The sequence below is a fragment of the Camelus dromedarius genome, chromosome 4 (genome assembly GCF_036321535.1).
Source record: "Camelus dromedarius isolate mCamDro1 chromosome 4, mCamDro1.pat, whole genome shotgun sequence".
Classification (NCBI taxonomy): Eukaryota; Metazoa; Chordata; class Mammalia; order Artiodactyla; family Camelidae; genus Camelus; species Camelus dromedarius.
Window position 1 is genome coordinate 59,842,916 of NC_087439.1, and position 18,257 is coordinate 59,861,172.

The 18,257-nt window shown below is 33.8% G+C and overlaps 1 protein-coding gene across 5 annotated transcripts in view; it reads left to right on the plus strand.

Moving 5' to 3' along the window:
- The window catches only part of PMS1 (PMS1 homolog 1, mismatch repair system component), an 88,878-nt gene that overhangs the window by 7,829 nt on the left and 62,792 nt on the right, over nucleotides 1–18,257 (plus strand). For 3 of the 5 annotated variants that reach the window (XM_031451786.2, XM_031451788.2, XM_064484981.1), the window contains 2 exons: nucleotides 1,065–1,247; nucleotides 11,897–12,014. In XM_031451786.2, coding sequence (XP_031307646.1) covers nucleotides 1,065–1,247; nucleotides 11,897–12,014 — 301 coding nt within the window. The remainder of the gene's footprint in view (nucleotides 1–1,064; nucleotides 1,248–11,896; nucleotides 12,015–18,257) is intronic. The other 2 variants (XM_010991922.3, XM_010991933.3) reach the window with 1 other exon arrangement.

Here is an 18,257-nt window from a genome sequence, read left to right on the forward strand (position 1 = left end):
CTTTAGAGGGGGTACTGGGGATTGAACCCAGGACATTGTGCATGCTAAGCATGTGCTCTACCATTTGAGTCAAATCCTCCCCACCCCCCAGGATAATTTTAGCCTAAGAGAGAGATAAGGAACTAAATCTTAGGTTTCTCCCCTCAACACCTGGTATTTCTAATTTATCTAAAAAGTAATGACACATACAGTATTATATGATTATGTTATTTAAAAGCTGTTATGGTATTTTTAAATATCAGAGTCACTGTAGGAAAAATTTTTTTCCCTTTATAATTTACATTTATGTCCAGAGACATAAAACTTTTTGAAGTAAAGCTTATGATAGAAGCTTGCTACCAGATTTAGAATATGATATTCATAGAAAGTGTGATCACTGTAGTAATTTAGATTTTGTATATGTTATGTATGCATATTTTTAGTGTTAGACTACAAGTACTAAGCTGTTATTTGAGTTGTTTTTCCTTCTCCATTTTCATTAAAAAATCACAGAGATTGCCAAATTAGGTGTCTTTTCTCAGCAGTTTACTGTTAGGTGACTATTTGCAGAAAGACATTGAGAAAGTTATAGTGTAGCAAATATTTATTTACTTATGAAAGCAATAAATAGTTTAAGGGGGAAAGTATTAAAAATTTGGTTGAATAATGATAATTGCTAGACTCCTAGTGGGTAGAACCAGATGTTGTTTTTGATGGTGAAGGTATTTTGTTTAATTTGAGAGATTATATACACAAAGATACATATAATTGAGAAGAATATTTTTAGGCAAGTTTAAACATAAATTTAAACATAAATACCTATTATACTGAAACAATTCAAGGGAATCTTGAAGATCAGATTGATTTCCTTATTTTACAGTTGAATCTGAGCCCGGGGAAAACAAGGAACTTTCCCGTTATACTGTAACTAGGAATTGATAGAGTTAAGAATTCAAACTCTTACTTCCTTAATGTTAAGCTTCCATAAAAGAGAAATGACAACATTTCACTTGTGTTACTGTTTTTAAATGTGATAATAGTTTAATGTCTTTATATACTAAATGTTATTGTTTAACTTTTCATAGGAGAACTATGGATTTGATAAAATTGAGGTGCGAGACAATGGTGAGGGTATCAAGGCTGTTGATGCACCCGTAATGGCAATTAAGTACTACACCTCAAAGTTAAACAGTCATGAGGATCTTGAAACTTTGACAACTTACGGTTTTCGAGGAGAAGCCTTGGGGTCAATATGTTGTATAGCTGAGGTAAGGTAATTTATATTGACTATTTAGTGGTTTCATAATCACACAATATTAGAATAAGAGAAAACTCACCCAGAATTTGGCAAAGAGGGTATTTTTTATTATGAAAAATATACATAATGTAAAATTTGCCATTTTAATAATTTTAAAGTGTACAATTCAGTAGCATTAAGTATATTGACATTGTGTAGCCATCCCCACCATCCATCTCCTGAACGTTTTTATCATCTCAAACTAAAACTTTATACGCATTAAACAATAAATTCCCATTCTCCCCCATCTGCTGGTAACCACTATTCTACTTTCTGTGTCTATGAATTTGACTATTCTAGGTACCTCGTATAATTGGAATCATACAATATTTGTCCTTTTGTGTCTGGCTTATTTCACTCCTCATAATATCTTCAAGGTTCGTACATGTTGTAACATCTATCAGAATTTCATTCCTTCTTCAGGTTGAGTGATATTCCATTATATGTATAAACCACCTTTTGTTTATCCATTCGTCTGTCAGTGGACATTTGGGTTGATACCACCACTTGGCTATTGTGAATAAGGCTGCTATGAGTATTGATGTACAAATGTCTATTTGAGTCCCTGCTCTCACTTTTTTGGGTATATACCCAGAGTAGAATCGCTGGGTCAAACAGTGCAGTAGTCCCCCCTTATCCAGTTTTGCTTTCTGTGGTTTCAGTTACCCACAGTCAACTGCTGCCAGAAAATATGAAATGGAAATTTCCAGAAATAAACAGTTGATACATTTTAAATTGTGTGCCATTCTTAGCAGCATGATGAAATCTTGCAAAATCCCAGTCTGTCCTGCCTAGGACGTGGGTCATCCTTTTGTCTTCCGTATGTACGTTGGATATCAGTCCAACTATCAGTCTGCCTATCAGTCACTTAGCAGCCGTCTAGGTTATCAAATCTACTGTTGGGGTATCGAAGTGCTTATGTTCAAAAGAACCCTTGTTCTACTTAATAATGGCCCCAAAGTGCAAGAACAATGATGCTGGCAATTCAGGTATTCTCTTACTGTGCATGATTTTAAATTAAACTTTATCATAGGTATAAACATAGGGAGAAAACAGTATATTTAGCTTTTGGTACTATCTACAGTTTCAGACATCCACTGGAGGTCTTGGAACATATCCTCTGTAGATTAGGGGAGACTATTGTAATTCTCTAACTTTTTTAGGAATGGCAAAGAATGTTTTTCAGTGTTAATATTTATAGGAAGAAAAAGCGGTTTAGTGATTCATTGGCTTGGTTTATTAAAATTAAATGTAACTATAAGCACTTCTCAGAACCTTAATGGAAGTGAATTGTGAATCTCTAAGGTTGGTGGTTTATAGTAGGGATATTTACTGCACTTATTTGAAACTGTGAAACCCTTTTATTGAGTCGTGTATCAGTTATTCTGTTGTTGTGCTGTAGAACGCACTCTGGATACACCACTCTAGTCAATACACATATTTAGACTGTGCTCTAGAGATGTGAATTGGCTTGGCCTAAACCTTAGCTAGAACTTTGCTCTCCTGATTACTAGTTAGGTGTTTTCATTGATGTAAACCCCTTAGTTCAGTGCCTGACCCACTCCATAGTTCCAATTATACTTCGCTGACTCTGCTCTAGATTACATAGCTAGTTTGTGACAAAGCCCATCTAGAGCCATGATCCTTTCATGTCGATGTATCTCAGTTATGTTTGATCATGTGATCCTGTACTAGTTTCTTTGTGCTGTACTGTTACTCTGTGTATGTTAGGCCGTTTCATAGTATGATAGTGTCTGCCAGTAAGTGATGTGGTAATTATGAGGGTCTCTTTGGCTATCTAAGTTTACCTGGTGGCTGTGTATCCTTTCATTTGTGCTTAGGCTGGCAGACCCTGTTTGGGTGAGAATGTTCAGATGCCATAAAATGATAGGACTTTACACTTATTTTCCCAGAAAAGTGTCAAGGACATGACACTCATCTATTATGTAGCCTAGTCTCCCCAGCAGCCATGTATTCTCCAGGCTTATTTGATCTTTCCTTGGCCCTTGTGCCCTTAGAGTATGGGCATAGTGTAGGTTTTCTCCATTTTTTGTGGAAAGGGTCCCAGCTAGTTATTCATTTACTCTTTGACTTCGAGCTCTGTAAGCTGATGCCTCAGTAAAAAAGAAAAAAAAATGTGGGTTGAGGAGGAGGTGGAGTTTAAAGTGGGAGATTTTGCTGTTCTAGCACAGAGGACTGGGGCCCCTTGCTTGTTAGAATCCAGATGTTCAGACATCACTAAAGGAGAAAAGACTTTGTCATTCCTTAAGTGCATTTTGCTTAAAACTTCTATACAAAATCTAGCATACCTTGTGCTTCTATCTTTCTCAGCATTTGCTTTATTTAGAGTTCACTGAGTCTCCAAATAGATTTTAGGGAAGAGCAACTAGGGAGTACAACTGGGCATTGCCCATTTTTCTCCTCAGAGATTGTATCTGGGGACTTACAGCCGTGGAATCTTGTAGAGAGAATCTGTTTTTAAAATGGAATGGGATTTGTACCAGGGAAGCTCTGAAGCTCCCAATACTAGTGTTACTGTTTGAGTCCTAAGCGGCTATTTTAGAAATTATATGATTTGTTTGAGAACCAAAGTACTTGATTCTTTAGCTGTTGTCTAAATTTGGTGGATAGTAGTTAGGTTTTATTTTGGCAAGTATTGTTGAATAATATATAATGCAGCGTTTCTGTATTTTCTGTAAGATACATATACATAACCTTTCGGAACTGAAATTGGTCATTATCAATTTTGTCTGCTAGGTGGCAGTACTATACTTAGTCTTTTAAAATAATTGTACATAAGCCGTAATTTATCCAAATCTTCACTGTAGTTCTGATTTCAGATGGTAGTTTTGCAAGTCCTTATTCAGTGGTACTATCTTGTTTTTTTAATTTGCTTACTTAAGCCCACTTGTTACCCAAGTTTATCATTTGTCTTGTTTCATTTTTGAAGTATTTGGCCTTGAGTATGAATACTTAAAATAGTTTTGTTCATCAGAATTACAAAAGAAGTAAAAAAATTGTCAAAGTATCACAATAATAGAAAACTATAAGCTTTAAAAATTATGTTCAGTTTACACATTGCAATGCCAAGTGTTTATCTTAGAAAATGTTAACAGCATTTTATGGACTCTCTTCTCTTGTGAGCCTTTGGAAAAACCACATATAGATATTTGTGTGTGTGAATTTTTATGTTTGTATACTTTAGATCAACATACAGACCATTAGCAGCACCCCTGAAGGTTCTCTCATGCCCCTTCCCATTTGGTACGCCTCAAAGGTAATGGCTAGTCTGACCTCTGTCAGCAGAGATTAGTTCTACCTGTACTTGAACGTGATCTAAATGGAATCTTACAGTATGTATTATTTTATCACAGACAGATTTTTTTGTTGACTTAGCTTTGACTGTTTATGAAAGCCAAAGGAAATACAGAATTGGAAGGGACTCATTAATAGTGGACACTGGTGCACTGCGTAGATCCTCCTCTTCAGGACTGACCACTCATTCCCTCAGCTCTGCCAAATATTGGTGACTGAACCCTCAAAGCTGTCTCCCTCTAGAGATTACCCTTACCTCAGCTGGAGAGAGTTACTTTACCCACCTCATACAGGGCAACCTGCATCCAATAACTGGTTGATGAGGGGTTGTAAAGGCCCTATTCAATTCAGAACAACTCTACCGTGCTATCTCTGCTTCAGAGTGCCCCCTTGGGGTCGGTCAAGGACTTGTTCTCTTTCTGCCCTGCCCCTGCGAGTGATCCTCTCCAGAGCACATCCCAGTAAACTTCCTGCTCACTAGTCAACATCTCAGTTGGCTTCGAAGGTAAGCCTCCCTACAGTGTAGGTCTTTTATGGTTTAGTCTTCTCATATTACGGATAAGAAAAATGAGGTCTTGTGAAACGAAAAGCCAGGTTTTCTCACCCCAACTTCAAAACACAGCCTAATAATCAGTCAGTTAATATTACATTGTCTACTGCATGCAGGGTGCTCTGTTAAGTAGTTTACACGGAGGAGCTGTGCACATTAAAGTAAATGGAATATGAAAATTGTGACCTGTTATTTAGGAACATATAATGTGTCCATAGCAAACCCAAAAATTCAGTTCTAATTTTATGCCTGTCAGTACTGAGTTTTCCAGACTAGGTCATGCTGTCTTCTTACTAGCATGCTTAGAAGGGTATTTATAATTTATAAGTTTTACAATAGCCGAGACATGGAAGCAACCTAAATGTCCATCGACAGATGACTGGATAAAGAAGTTGTGGTTAATTTATACAGTGGAATACTACTCAGTGATAAAATAGAATAATGCCATTTGCAGCAACATGGATGAACCTGGAGATTGTCATTCTAAGTGAAGTAAATTGGAAAGAGAAAGAAAAATACCATATGATATCACTCATATGTGGACTCTAAAAAAGAGAAAAGAGGACACTAAGAACTCATTTACAAAAGAAACAGACTCACAGACATAGTAAACAATCTTATGGTTACTGGGAAAAGGTGGTGGGAAGGGTTAATTTAGAAGTTTGAGATTTCCAAATGTTAACCACTATATATAAATATAGATTAAAAACATTTCTTCTGAATAGCACAGGGAACCATATTCAATATCTTATAATAGCCTTTAATGAAAAAGAATATGAAAACATATATGTATGCATGACAGGGACATTATGCTGTACACCAGAAATTGACACATTGTAATTGACTATACTTCAATTTAAAAAATTGAAAGAAGTATAAGTTTAAAAATACCTCACATTAAAATGATAAATGTATTTAGACCTGCAATGGTAAGCTCAAAGATAGGTTATCAAGGAGTAGTCAAGTTGCAACTTATGTAGGAAAATTTTGAATAGTATTTCAGAAACACAGAAAGTAATATATGCTTGTAAAGATAAATTACATTTAAAAGTAAAAGTTGCTATTCAGGAAGACAAATTAATGGGTGCTTTTTGGGGAAAAATTCACTTTTTAAACTTAATATTCTTCACTCAGAAGCAATTGAAGTTTCAGGTATAGAAGTTTCATGTTTATTTTAAAGGTTCCAATTTATTTTGAAAATACTTGGATACAGATTGCAATTACATAATAAAAATGAGTGATTTCGTTATTTTATCTGCCAAACTAATGCAGATAATTTTAAAGTCTTACAGATGTAAATCATCTCAGGCTCAGTAGATTGATAATGTGTAATTGAGATGTCATTTTGTCACACTAGTAAACCCAAAACTTTGATTGTTGACATTTTTTATTAGATTATTTTAAAGATGTTAATAATTTTAGTTATAAAAAGACAAAAATAACTAGACTTGCAGCAAAATTGGGTGGAGAAATATAAAATACATCTAATTCTATATTTTTTTTAATCTGTGAAGTGAAGATAATGATTTGAGGGTCAAATGAAATAATACATATTAAAGTATCTCAAATATGGTCATGTGCCATACAGATGAAACTTATTTTTACTCTGGACTTGAATGTGAAAAGTAGTATGCATCTGTATCATACATGATAGTATCACCAGGCTTGCTCATTCTCTTGTTGGTAAGCAGTAGTTCACCTTAACTTCCAAAGTCTATGCAGACTCCTCAGCATTTTGGGGAAACCTTTTCTAAAATTTGACGGCCATTTCTTAGGTATTTTCCTTCTAATTCTCATCAGTGGTCTTGATTCTCTAGTTCAAGTTCATTTTTTCCTCTTGTTTTTCCCTCAGGTGAATGAGAAGAGATACCAGCCATCCTATGTATAACACTCATGTTTATTTTGATTCATTCATCCAACATTTTTAAAGTGGCTATAGTGTGCTGAGTATTATTCTGATCTATCAAGGTCATTATGCATAATTCTTTAAAATTGAAGTATAGTCAGTTTACAATGTTGTATAAATTTCTGGTGTATAGCACAGTGATTCATTTATACATAAATATATTCCTTTTCATATTCTTTTTCATTATAGGCTATTACAAGATACTGTATTCCTGTGCTATACAGTAGGACCTTGTTGTTTATCTATTGTATATATAGTAGTTTGTATCTACAAATCCCGAACTCCCAGTTTATCCTCCCTACCCACTTTCCCATGGAAACCTAACTTTGTTTTCTATGTCTATGAGTCATTTTGTAAAAAAGTTCATTTTTCAAAAATTCCACTTGTAAGTGATATCATACGGTAATTTTCTTTCTCTTTTTGGCATACTTCACTTAGTATGATGATCTCCATGTCCATCCATGTTGCTGCAAATGGCATTATTTCATTCTTTTTTATGACTGAGTAGTATTTCAGTGTGTGTGTGTGTGTGTATGTATGTATGTATGTGTATACCACAATTTCTTTATCCAGTCCTCTGTCAGTGGACGTTTAGTTTGCTTCCATTTCTTGGCTATTATAAATAGTGTTGCTATGAACATTGGGGTGCATGTATCTTTTTGAATTAGAGTTTCCTCTGGGTAATTGCTAGATCATAGGGGAAGTCTATTTTTAGGTTTTGTTTTTTTTTTTTTGAGGAATATCCACAGCTGTAAAAGAGGAAAGGGAAACCCCAATCTTCATTCTGATGGTTCCTGCTTCCTGTCCCACAGTGTTAGGGTACCTCTTGTGTCCTTTAGAACCATGGTGGAGGGCTCTAGTTAGAATAGGCACAGAATTTTTGGAACAGTTGGTATATCCTGCTTCCTAGATGCAGCCTTCTCACAGATAATAGAACTCTGTTGCAAGGAGAAAAGCCAGGGCCAAGATCTCCCTGTTGTTAGTCTCCCACAGTGGAGTATCTGGGAGAAGGCTCTGAAATCAGAGGGCTTATATTAGTGTACAGGTATGTGCAGGCAGGCAGGCATACTCATGCAGGGAAAGAAAGACATTTCAATGATCCAGGCAAAATCTGTATTTCAGCTGAATCATGAGGAACATTACCTTAGTTTTTAGACTCATTTCTTGCCAAAGTATTCATCCAAAAGTCAGTTAAAAAAAAAAACCTACAAAACTTGAATTATCTTAAATGAGTTTTTGCCAAGAGAGCATTCTTTTGCATGAATTACGAGGATATATCCTAAATGTTTAATTTGCTTTCTATCTAAAAACATTGAGAAAAATGGTGCTTATCAAATGTTTAAATGCTTTTATGTAATTTTAACTTTGTAATAGTACTATAATTTCTTGAAACTCAGAAACTGGACCACAGAGTCAGTTTTCTATAACTGATAACTAATATAACCTCTAAGGAATTCTAGAAACCTCTCCTTCTAAAGTAAACTTCTCCTTTTCAAATTCTTTAAATAAATTTATTTCTTGACACCACTAGGATTCATTCACTGCCACAGTTCCTCAGTGTCTCTAGTATGAAGCACCAGCAATAATTTGTAAATATTAAAGATACTTCTGGTGGTGGAGTTACTGTAGATTCGAGTATGTTAGCTGCTACGTAGCTAACATGTTCCTGAACCTGTGCCTGGTCCAAAAAATAGTTTCCTGCCCAGGACACAGGGTCATATGATGAAATGAACTATTGAAATACAATTCCTTCCTCTGAGGAACACACTGTATTTCATGAATTTGTGAAACATGCTTATGTGTGTTATCCTTCACTGTCTTCTGCAGTGAATTGCAAAGGATTTTCTGTCTAAATAAACTTTCATAGTACCCTAAACATTCTAGTTTAAAAAATTTTGACAGTGGAAAATAATACTGTGTTCTGTTCTTTTACTTTAACATGGATGTTACATTATGACCACTAAGGTCCTTTTTCGCTTTTTAGCACCTCAGTTTATTCATCTAGGCTAGAGTGTATTTATTGTTCACTAATGTGTTTATAGGATGAACAAGTTAATATCTGTAAAATACTTTGAAGTAGTTAAAGCAAAAACCCATGTAACCTTATAAAGTATTAGCATCTTCATCTTATGATCACTCTCCCCTTAAAGATCATAGTGTAACCATTTATTCAGGACAATCTAGCAAGCCACTGGCAGAGTTAGTACTAGAACTCAGAGTTCCAGGGCTGCCTTTGCTCAGTGACACCAACTTTAGGTCAGGTGGCTAGCTCTTTGGAGAAGAGAAATAGAATTCAGTTGACCTTGGCATTTTGGAGAAGTGGTTGGTTAAATGTGGAATTATTTTAAAGGGACAACCATAGAGTAATTAAATTTGAGACAGGAAAGAAAATCTCTAGCAATTAAATTTTTTTTCTTTTTTTGGAGGGGAGGTAATTAGGTTTAATTATTTATATATGTATTTATTTATTTTTAATGGAGATACTGGGGATTGAACCCAGGACCTCATGCATGCTAAGTATGCACTCTACTACTGAGCTGTATCCTCCCCCAAGTCTAGCAATTTTGAATGAACTTTACTAGAGGAAATCACTATTGGACACAGTTGAGTTGGGATATAGCAGGGAAGACTGACATTAGTTTTCAACTTTTAAAATACAACTTTTGAACTACGGAATATACTTTTGGGAGAAGTAAAACAATCATTTTAAGAGTATATGGTGGCTTACAACTTTGTTTCGGGTACAACTTTTGGGGGTAACAGTTATCACAGAAATAGCAGCTTTAGGCAGTGCCTGTCTAATAAGGATTTCATGGACATCACCCTCAGAGAGAATCTAATAGACTCTACTAGTACTGTACCCTAGAGAGGCCATATTTTTATTGTGGTGACTCTGGTACTCCCTTCATGGTACCCACATGCTCCACAGAACCATCTGGCCTACAGTAAATCAGGGCACAGTTAATATATAGTGACAGAACCATCATATGTAGACCCAACTGGACATAGATAAGTTCCAGCAGAGGAGCTGTACCCTTGTGGCTTCTTCCTAAATTATATAGATTTATTTTAAGATAAGCAGCTCTGCTGAGTCCAAGGATGGATGAGAAAGATTGCTCCCAATTTTGAGTCATCATTGCTCACCGGAAGTGTGAGGAGGTTACCCTTTTCTGAATCCACCCTGCTTTTCTTGACAGCATTCCCACTCCCCACTGATGGCACTTTCTGTAAACATTGTTTTACTATTGTTATATACTCTTAAAATCTCACAAAGTAGGTAGATAGAAAACTGAGAGTGAGATTGGCTCAACAGACTACAGACACTCTTAAATTTATATTTCTATTGTTGTAACATCTTAGGAAGTATTTTTATGCTGAATGAAATCCGTTCTTATACTTACATGCAGTTTTTTTTTTTTTTAGGATGTCTTTCAGTTTATTTGTCTTTAATTTCTTTGATCGAAGTTTTGTAGTTTTCAGTGTACAAGGTCTTTCACTTCCTTGGTTAACTTTATTCCTAAATATTTTATTATTCTTGATGCTATTGTAAATAGGATTATTTTCTTAATTTCCTTTATGGATAGTTCAGAGTTAGTGTCTACAAACACGAGAGATTTTTGTTTGTTGATTTTGTGTCCTGCAGCTTTAGTGAATTCATTTATTTTAACAATTTTGTGTGTTTATGTGTGTGGAGTCTTTAGGGTTATCTACATGTAACATCATGCCATCTGCAATGAGACATAATTTTACTCCTTCCTTTCCAATTTAGGTACCTTTTATTTATTTTTTTCTTCTCTAGTTGCTCTAGCTAGGACTTCTAGAATATGTTAAATAGAAGTGGTGAGAGTGGAAATCCTTATCTTATTTGTGATCTTAGAGGAAACACTTTGTTTTTCACCATTGGGTATGATGTTAACTGGTTTTTCTCATGTATGGCCTTTATTATGTTGAGGTAAATTCTTTTCATACCTTATTCATTGAGAGTTGTTATCATGAAAAATTGTTGAATTTCCTCAATTTTTTAAATATTCATTGAAATGGTTCTGTGATTTTTTTACTCCTTCAATCTTTTAAGGCAGTGTATCACATTAATTGACTTTGATATGTTGAAACATCCTTTTATCCCAGGAAAAATTTCTGCTTGATTATGGGATATGATCTTTTTAACATGCTGCTGAACTCAGTTTGCTAGTATTTTGTTGAGGATTTTTGCATCTGTATTTATCAGGAATATTGGTTTGCAGTTTCCTCTTTTTTAAAAAAAATTTTTATTGACATGCTAATTTTTAAAATTAATAAAAATGTGTATTTAAACAATGAGTTCAAAGCTGAGATTTAAGAAAAATTGCCCATAAATATGTATATGTATGATTTATATATTTTTATTCTTTTGAATCATTAACTTGAAATACAGAAGTACAGTTTTATACAAAATGTAAAAGGAGGAAGGAATGATCACTTTACAAAAGGATTTTTCACTTTAGCAACAAATTTATTGAAATTGGTAAAAAAGCAAGCTTCCCTCATGCTTCCCTAATGAAGTATTTGATTTTACAGATGTAAGGCATATATAATACATGTAATGCAAATAGCCATTTCAAGTATACTGGTTAGTGTATGAGTGTTTTAATTAAAGTAAAATATTTGAAGTAAAAAATCAATACTTTGCAACATTAAAAAAATGTAAGGTAGCCTATTGCTTATTACTGTAACTAAGGAGTATTTCAAGAAAAGTGATCATAAGAACTTACTAAGTAAAACTTTTTTTTCTGTCTTAAGTAAATATGTAATTATTATTTAAAATCTAACAGAGAGCCTACTATAATATCTAAAATCATAATTTTATTAGTTTTTCTCCCCCCAGGTTTTAATTACAACAAGGACAGCTGCTGATAATTTTAGCACCCAGTATGTTTTAGATGGCAGTGGCTACATAATTTCTCAAAAACCTTCACATCTCGGTCAAGGTAAGAGAGTAGCTTTGCAGCATTCTTTGCCTTTTCTGTCTAATTATTTATTTTTTAAAAATTGTTACTCCTTAAATTCAAATGTATTGCTTTGGGTTTGATTCTGAGAAAGACTAGTTAACTTCCAAGTGAACATTCAGCCTTTACTTCAGTAACAAATGTTTTAAATACTTAGAGCTGTTTTTAAGAGGAACTGTGTGAAAGACTTTGGACAACAACATGTATTAGTTATTCTGTAAAAACTATAAGAGCAGTTATTTTACTATTACTGAATCACTAGTGTCTTCTTTATATATGAAGGATAACATTTTGTTGAAATGCCTAAAACATTATTGATTTAGTAATCATGGTGATAAACCATACTATCAAGATATTATTTTCATATGTTTGTCTATGGAAAACTTCAGACATATGTACATGTAGATAGAATAGTTCACCCATCACACAATTTTGGCAGTTATCAACTCATTGCTAATGTTTCAGCCAATACGCTCAGCCATTTCCTTTTTGTATTATTTGAAGCAAATATATTAATTCTTGCTATTTGTAACTTAATTCTTTAGTGTTTTATGCACTTATGTAATTTTAGTACATCTTAATTGACGTCTTGTGTTTTTAAGCTCCTCTATTATTTGTTTACTATGTGTTTACTTATAAGAAAAGAAAAATCTCTTCAGGCTTGAGTTTCACATATCTCCTTTAATCTTTTTCATCCTGCTCACTTCTGGTAATGAGATGTATAGAGTTGAGAGAATATTAAAGGTACGATCTCCTTAAAGTCATGCTCAAAAGAGTTTTTAGATCTGAAAAGGGACATTTGTGTTGTTGGATTTTTGTTGTTGCTATTTGTCCTTCCAATTTGTGTTGTGAATTCATTTTTAATTTTTTGGTCCCTCATTGTAATTTATCAAAGCACTATATTTTTTCTCTGGTTTCTCTCCTCCGTTTTTAATGTTTAATTATTGGATTTATTTTTTTCAAATGACTTCTGTCTTTCTTCATTGAACTTTATTTTCTTGTATCTTAATGCTGGTACTAAGTTCTCTCATTCTTTCTCTTTTTATAAATCCTCAAATTAGTTACTGATTATTGTTGCCCATTAAGAATTAATATTTTTGTATCCACATAAAGGAAAGAGTTAATAAGAACTTTCAAGAAAACAAACTAACTTTTTTTTTCACATTTATTCAGTTAATAAAAATGAGCTCAGGTCTAATAGTGATTTAATTTGATATATTAACTCTCTGTACACATTTTTATTAAAAATAATAGGTTGTGATTCTTTTTATTTTTTATGTACTAAAGATAAAGACAAAGAGAAGGCATTTTTTAATATGCATTCTTTAATATCTTTATCCAAAAATCCTCTGACCCCAGTTCTTAAGAGTTCAAATTAGGAAACCATTAGGAGACATTTGAGTGGCTATCCAGTAAAGTACTTTGAAGTAATCTAGTCACCTTATAAAACTTAAATGTATTTTTATCTTAGTAGTTGCTAGTCTCATCTGGATGGCCAGTGACTCTGCATCACTCATACTTCTCATGCTTTTCTGTATTCATCTCCATGGGAACTATGAAATAACAATCCTTAAGTATGGAATCCTTCCAGTCTTTGCCCGTTTGCTGATTGATTTTTTCTTGCTGACCTAAGTCTTCTACTTTTAGTAAGTGAGATCAGGTATGCACATTAAGAAATTTCTACAGTCAGTAAATGAACATTATTTTCTTTAGCATATTCCTTTTCTCTTAAGAACCAACCTACTTAGAAGGTTAGTAGCTATGAAATTAGTAACTACCTTTCATAACTCACTTTTTTCCCCTCTGATTATAGTTGATTGTCTAGGAAAACAACAGACAAATCAAGCTCTTAGTTTCTTACTGCTCTAGATGAACATATTATAGAAATCCAGAAGCACTTTTCAAAACCCTTTTTACATTTTTATTGCTTTAGTGCTGATAGTTTTTGAGTGATTGAATCACAGACTCACATTTCACCACCAGCTGTCATTCAGCTTCCATTTAAATATTTTCTATGTAAGATAAAACTACAGTACAACCATCCTAATTAATACCTGTGCATTAAGGGTTCTCATAGATTAATTTCTGCTGTGGTGTGAACATCCTTGCTTAGCAGTTACTCCTCATACTATCTGTTAGGATAATGACACCTGTAGATAGTCTAACTGTAGGTGCAGGGAAAACTTACAGCAAAATCTTTCCTAGGTATTGGAAAATTCATTACCCCTTTAAAACATATTTTTAAGTGTTTAAAATAGTTTATTAGAGATTCCAGTTCTGCTTTTCCCAGATGTAGGTATTGGTTTTATGGATTAACTTAACTATTTAAAATGATTTATGTGTTTAATAGTATGTCATTTTAAATTACCCTTACCTTCTATTCACTTCTATTTTAAGACATTTTTAAAATTAACAAGAAATGCAAAAAATAAGTTTCCAGCTTTTAAATTCTTTTACCAAGAACTCTGACTAAATTACTTGTTTTGGTCATCTTTTTTCTGTCATCATTCTATTCCCTTTACCCTGGGTAATCAGTATTAAGCTTTCTAAATTGATTTACCCTCCTGGACAAATTCTTTTAACACCTAGTACTTCTGCCTTATGAATTTCTCAGATATCAAAAGTAGTATGTTAAAAGTACTCTGATCATGGTATATCCTTTCCCAACCCTTCTATTAGAGTAGAGCATCATGTTTTTTGTAAATCCTTGCTGTGTGTTATTGTTCATGTATTGAAAGATTTTTTTCTCCAGAGAATAGAACTTTATTCATTAAATAGTGTAAGAAAACTCTGATATATTCAAGTAACTACACCTCTCTTTACATTAGGAATATAAATAGCTGTTTTTATAAATGGCATAAGATAGGGACATGTAAAAATATAACAGGGAGCATATTACAGGACTACAGTTTAATTCTGGTGTTTATAGAATGTGCTAAAGTTAGAGACCTGAGCAGTTCTCTTGTAAAATATGATAGTGTACTAGGGCCTCCTCCCTATTGACCAATATTTCTTGGTAACTTTTTTTAAGGATATACGTTTCATTTGCAAATAGCAGAATTTTCCATCATTAGGCTTTATTCAAGCATATGTAATTTTTGGCTTATTGGTAATTGTCAATTTGTTCAGAGAGCATATTTTTAGCTACTAAAGCAGTAATTTATCAGTTGACATATGGATTATGTACAGTGTCTTTGATGTATAACATATATTTAAAAGGTCTTTGATGTATAACATATATTTAAAAGCCAACATATCTTTTCCTTCATAAACACATATTTTTCCCTACTGATTTCTACCTGCTTTCTATAGGGCCCTGTAAGCTTTATTCCTTTTTATTCTGTCAACTGAAAATTTTAAAAAGCACAGCCTAAAAGTTGAGAGTTACATTTTATTCAGCGGACATTTCTGAGGACTTAAGCCTGGGATGCTGCCTCTCTGATCTCTCTGAGGCTGCTCCCAAGAGGCAGGGGAGGAGCCAGGACATACAGGAGTTTTGCAGCAGAGACCAGGTAGTCAGAACATTAAAGGATTACTATTAATTAAAGAAAACCAAGTATCTCAAGTTAAAGAATTTAGTGCTTTTCTACATATGGAAAGATGCAAAAGTCTGGGCTCATTGAAATCATGCCTTTGATATGCATCTAGTTATCTAGGACCACTATCCTGTTCTTTTCCATCCTGAGTTCCCTCCCTTCACTGTCAGGGGCGGCAATAGTGGCTGATGACTTGATGGCTGCAGCATCCTTTGTTTACTGATACAGCAGATGATATTTTTCATTCACAATTCTTAACCTTTTTTACTCCAGTTATTATTCAGTGTTACTAATAATCGTTTAAAACATTGAGTTCCAAGCCATTGTTAGGCTTTCCCCTACATTATATCTCTTTCATTTCAAGGATCTTTAACAGTTACATTGCAAATGCCTGCCACATTGCCATCTTCTGTTTACATTTAGGTCTTAAGATTGTTTGTTCACCAAATTTTTTTTTCTTATCTTGTTGTATAATGAACTCTCTTTTGATGTAATTGTCATTTGGTTAGTGTTCATCTGCCACTATTTTCATCAAATATAGTTAGGTAGTATGCTTCCAAATCCTTGCAAGTCCAAATCTGTCTTCATTTTGCCCATATACATATCTTGACTAGGTGTAGTTTTCTTAATTACTCCTCATTAGTTTGTAGATTGTCTATCTTGTAATGTTATAGATAACAATTTTGATGCTAGTTTTTCCTCATAAGGAACTTGTTTTGTTTGAAACTTTGGAAAATATTTTCCTTGTCCTTACAATTTAGAATTTCCAGTGGAATGTGGTATCTTTTTTTTCTTATTCCTACATATAATGCAATAAGCTTTTGAAATCTGCACTCAAACCTTTAACTCAAGAAAATTTTCTTCTATTCTTTAATTACATCTCCATTTGTTTCTTTTTCTCTTCCTGAAACTTCTGGCTTTATGCTAAGCTTTCTAAGTTTTATATTTGCCTCATGATTGCCATTTCTTTGTGTTTTTACTCTTTGTTACGAGCAATAGGTCAAAGATTGACCTATTATACAAACTTTCAGGGTTTTTTAAAATTCTGATTCATAGTAAGAAATGTATTTTATATAACAACCCAGTTTACACAAATCTAATCAAAGCAAAAATTCTTGATACAATATATATCCTTACTATATGTAGTACCTCTGTTTCTGTTTTCCTTTAATCTATTTGTATTTTATTATTTTTAAAGCTAGTTGAGGTATGCTGAATCACTGATTCTCAACCAAGGGGAGTTTTTCCCCCAGGGGACTTTTGATGGTGTCTGGAGACATTTTTGATTGTCACAACTGAATTGGGTGCAGATAGCATCTAGTCGGTAGAGCCCAGGAATGCAGCTGCACATCTTGCAGTGCAGAGAATAGCCCCCACAACAAAAGTCAATAGTGCCAAGTTTGAGAAACTACAGTAAATTGATTTTCTGACTTTTCAGTGCTTTGTTTTTCAACACTGCTTTACATTAATTGGAATCATTAATTAAAGGAGGTTGATTTAATAAGTCTGGATTAGCTGGTGACTGGTAGTTTTAAAAGTTCCTCAGTATTTGAAAAACACAGGCTTATACTATATGGTCATTAATTTTGTGTGTTGTTTTTTTTTCCCAACAAAAGGTAATTATTAACCACTTAAGCAATATAATTTTTATACCTTTATTCAGCTTTTTTCTGTTTTCTTTTTTTTTTGAAATATAATTGATTTATAATGTATTAGTTTCAGGTGTATAACAGTGATGCAGTATTTTTATACATTATATTCCATTTAAAGCTTTTTTTCATTTTTTATTGATTTATAATCATTTTACAATGTTGTGTCAAATTCCAGTTAGAGCACAATTTTTCAGTTACACATGAACATATATATATTCATTGTCACTTTTTTTCTCTGTGAGCTACCATAAGATCTTGCATATATTTCCCTGTGCTATACAGTATAATCTTGTCTACATTTTGAAATCCCAGTCTATCCCTTCCCACCCCCCGCCCCCTTGGCAACCACAAGTTTGTATTCTATGTCTATGAGTCTGTTTCTGTTTTGTGTTTATGCTTTGTGGTTTTTTTTTTTGTTTTTTTTTTTGTTTTTTTAGATTCCGCATATGAGCGATCTCATATGGTATTTTTCTTTCTCTTTCTGGCTTACTTCACTTAGAATGACATTCTCCAGGAGCATCCATGTTGCTGCAAATGGCATTATGTTGTCAGTTTTTATGGCTGAATAGTATTCCATTGTATAAATATACCACATCTTCTTTATCCAGTCGTCTGTTGATGGACATTTAGGCTGTTTCCATGTCTTAGCTATTGTAAATAGTGCTGCTATGAACATTGGGGTGCAGGTCTCATTTTGAAGTAGGGTTCCTTTTGGATATATGCCCAGGAGCGGGATTCCTGGGTCATATGGTAAGTCTATTCCTAGTCTTTTGAGGAACCTCCATACTGTTTTCCACAGTGGCTGTACCAAACTGCATTCCCACCAACAGTGTAGGAGGGTTCCCTTTTCTCCACAGCCTTTCCAGCATTTGTCCTTTGTGGATTTTTGAATGATGGCCATTCTGACTGGTGTGAGGTGATACCTCATTGTAGTTTTGGTTTGCATTTCTCTGATAATTAGTGATATTGAGCATTTTTTCCTGTGCCTACTGATCGTTTGTATTTCTTGGAGAATTGCTTGTTTAGGTCTTCTGCCC